Source organism: Mandrillus leucophaeus, unplaced genomic scaffold (genome assembly GCF_000951045.1).
Source record: "Mandrillus leucophaeus isolate KB7577 unplaced genomic scaffold, Mleu.le_1.0 Scaffold201, whole genome shotgun sequence".
Taxonomy (NCBI): domain Eukaryota; kingdom Metazoa; phylum Chordata; class Mammalia; order Primates; family Cercopithecidae; genus Mandrillus; species Mandrillus leucophaeus.
In genome coordinates, this window is record NW_012102044.1 from 354,319 (window position 1) to 356,777 (window position 2,459).

At 61.9% G+C, this 2,459-nt stretch overlaps 1 protein-coding gene across 1 annotated transcript in view; it reads left to right on the forward strand.

Moving 5' to 3' along the window:
• RASA3 (RAS p21 protein activator 3) overlaps window positions 1-2,459 on the forward strand; it is a 111,887-nt gene that overhangs the window by 83,701 nt on the left and 25,727 nt on the right. The window contains exon 18 of the mRNA XM_011979417.1: window positions 1,571-1,677. Within this exon, the coding sequence (XP_011834807.1) occupies window positions 1,571-1,677 (107 nt within the window). The remainder of the gene's footprint in view (window positions 1-1,570; window positions 1,678-2,459) is intronic.

Genomic DNA, 2,459 nt, shown 5'->3' on the forward strand with positions numbered 1-2,459 from the left:
ACTGGGACACAGGACCGGGGACGGGGCCTCCGCAGTGCGGCCTGTGTTTGCTGAGTTGAGTTGGCCGTGGCCGTGCGGGGCCGAGTTGCTTTCAGCCTGAGGCTTCCGGCTCAGCCGTGGCTCCTGCCTCCCCGTCCCACACACGATGGTCCCGGTTAGAAAACTGGCTCCTGGAGATCCAGGCGCCCAGACCAGAGCTGTGCAGTGAGGAGCCACCGGCTTCTCTCCACCTGGCACTGCCTCGACCTGGAAACCTGCATATAAAATTCACATCCACTGAAGGCTCTCAGAAAGTTGGGGTTCTTAAAAAAATCCTAAAGCCAAACACATTTATAACAAGACTACTACTCAAATCTAACTGCCGCGTGGTCCAGAGTCTTGTCAGAGGCGTCTTCTTGCCCTCAAGGAAGCCGACACCCCGTGGAGCTCCCGTTCCCCCAACCCGTCTGTGTGGGCCCCGCCCTGCACATCCAGCTGCGTCCCGCTGGTCCTCCACAGCCTCCAGGGCTGACTTCCTGCCTGCGAATCCCCGGAATGAATGGTGTTCTGCATCCACTGATTGTGAACTGCGCTGTCCCAGCGGCTCCCAGTGGCTTCCACACCCTCCCGTGTGCGTCCGCAGCTCTCTGGCCACATCTGGCTGTGTAGTTGCCCAAAGCCCCTCATTCCGATTTCTGAGTGTGCGTCTCCCCCGCCCACCTCCCCATCCTGTCTCTCCAGCTTGGCTTCTCTTCCTCAGCTTCCACCTCTGTCCTCCAGTCACTCTGTCCGGCCACTTTCTTCTCCTCCAGCTCAGCCACCAGTTCTGGTCAGGGACCCCGTCCGGCGATGAAGGCCGAGCCTCGGAGGGCCCTGGGCTGCCAGGAGGGCGTTCGAGGACCCTGCCTGGGGCCAGGCCTAAGGTCGTCCTCACGGTCCAGGACCCTGCCTGGGGCAAGGCCTAAGGTCGTCCTCGCTGAGGCCTTGCATCCTCGGTGGCCGTCCTGTCTCTGGCTCCCCACATCTCCTGAGGACGTGGCCCAGTGGCGCCTTCTGCCACAGGAGGGCTGGCCCTGAGCAAGGCAGGTTTCGTCTGGCAGAGGCACTGGGGCGTGACTCCTGCACACCACAGGTGCGGGTTTTGTGGGCGTCCGTTGCCCGCCCTGCCCCGAGCCTGCTGCCCACCCTGAGCCCGCTGCCCACCCTGACCCCTGACCCCAAGCCCGTGGCCCACCCTGACGCCAACCCCTGACCCCGAGCCCGCGGCCTTGGGTCCTCTGTGGGAGCATTGCGTCTTGGCATTTCCGGCGGCACCGCTGTTGAAAGTTCAGTGTGGGAGGCGGGAGGGTTGGAGATCTCCTGAAACCTGGTGCCATCACCAACTGGTGACTCAAAGCAGTCAGCGCTCAACTTTTCAAAGGAGAGGCATTGCCTTCCAATTTTAATCTCATCACTCGGAGTAAAATGATATGATACGGAAAATCCACCGCCCGCCTCAGGTCTCAGAACGCAGAATGTTGGGGGATGTGGCTTTGCGCCTGTGCAGGGAGGCGGCTGAGGCCCGGACCTCAGCCCTGTGTTCTTCACACAGGCTCATGATCAAGAGGGCGCAAGGACGGAAGCGCTTTGGGATGAAGAATTTTAAGAAGAGATGGTTTCGCTTGACCAACCATGAATTTACCTACCACAAAAGCAAAGGTAAGGGGCAAGGCCATGTTCCCGGGCTCCCGCCGGAGTGTGCTGGGCCCTGGGACTGAGTCTGCTTTTCGGGGGGATAATTGAGGGGAGGAAGGATTTGGTGCTGCCGGCAGAGCCTGGGGTCGCAGTGACCCAGAGCCCTCTGCTTGCGGCTCTGCCTTCAAAGATCCCTGAAGGGGTCTTTCAGACCTGCTGCTGGAAAGTGAGGGAAACCTGCTTCCCCAGAGAACCAGTAAACGCAGAGCTGACCGCATCAGTAAGGTGCTTTTCCGTCCACGTCCCTTCCTCCTCTGGTCGCCTCGTCACGGCCAGGGTGCTGCTCCCCCGAGGTAGACGGGGCTTCCCACCACCTCCTGCCACCCACTGTCAGATCTGCTGGCTCAGATCTGGATTAGGAAATACCGAGCCGTTTCTCCCTATGAGAACGGGGACATGTTCTGGGAACAGAGCCTGAGGCCACGGCGGTGGTGAGGATGCGAGGATTGGGCCCAGCCTGGGCGCATGGCAGGGCCGGGTGGGTCCCAGGCCCCCTCAGCCTCCGCACCTGCGGCCTGTCAGTGATTCAGCCATCACGCCCAAGGAGAGGAACGTGGGGCACCTCCTCGTGCTCAGAACACCCCAGCAGAGGCCCCCTGAGCTGAGATCCCCCCCGCTGGCAGAGACCCCCAGCAGAGAACCCCTGGCAGAGGCCCCCTGAGAGAGACCCCCTTGGCAGAGACCCCCCCAACAGAGATCCCCCGGCAGAGACCCCCCCAGCAGAGACCCCCCCAGCAGACACCCCC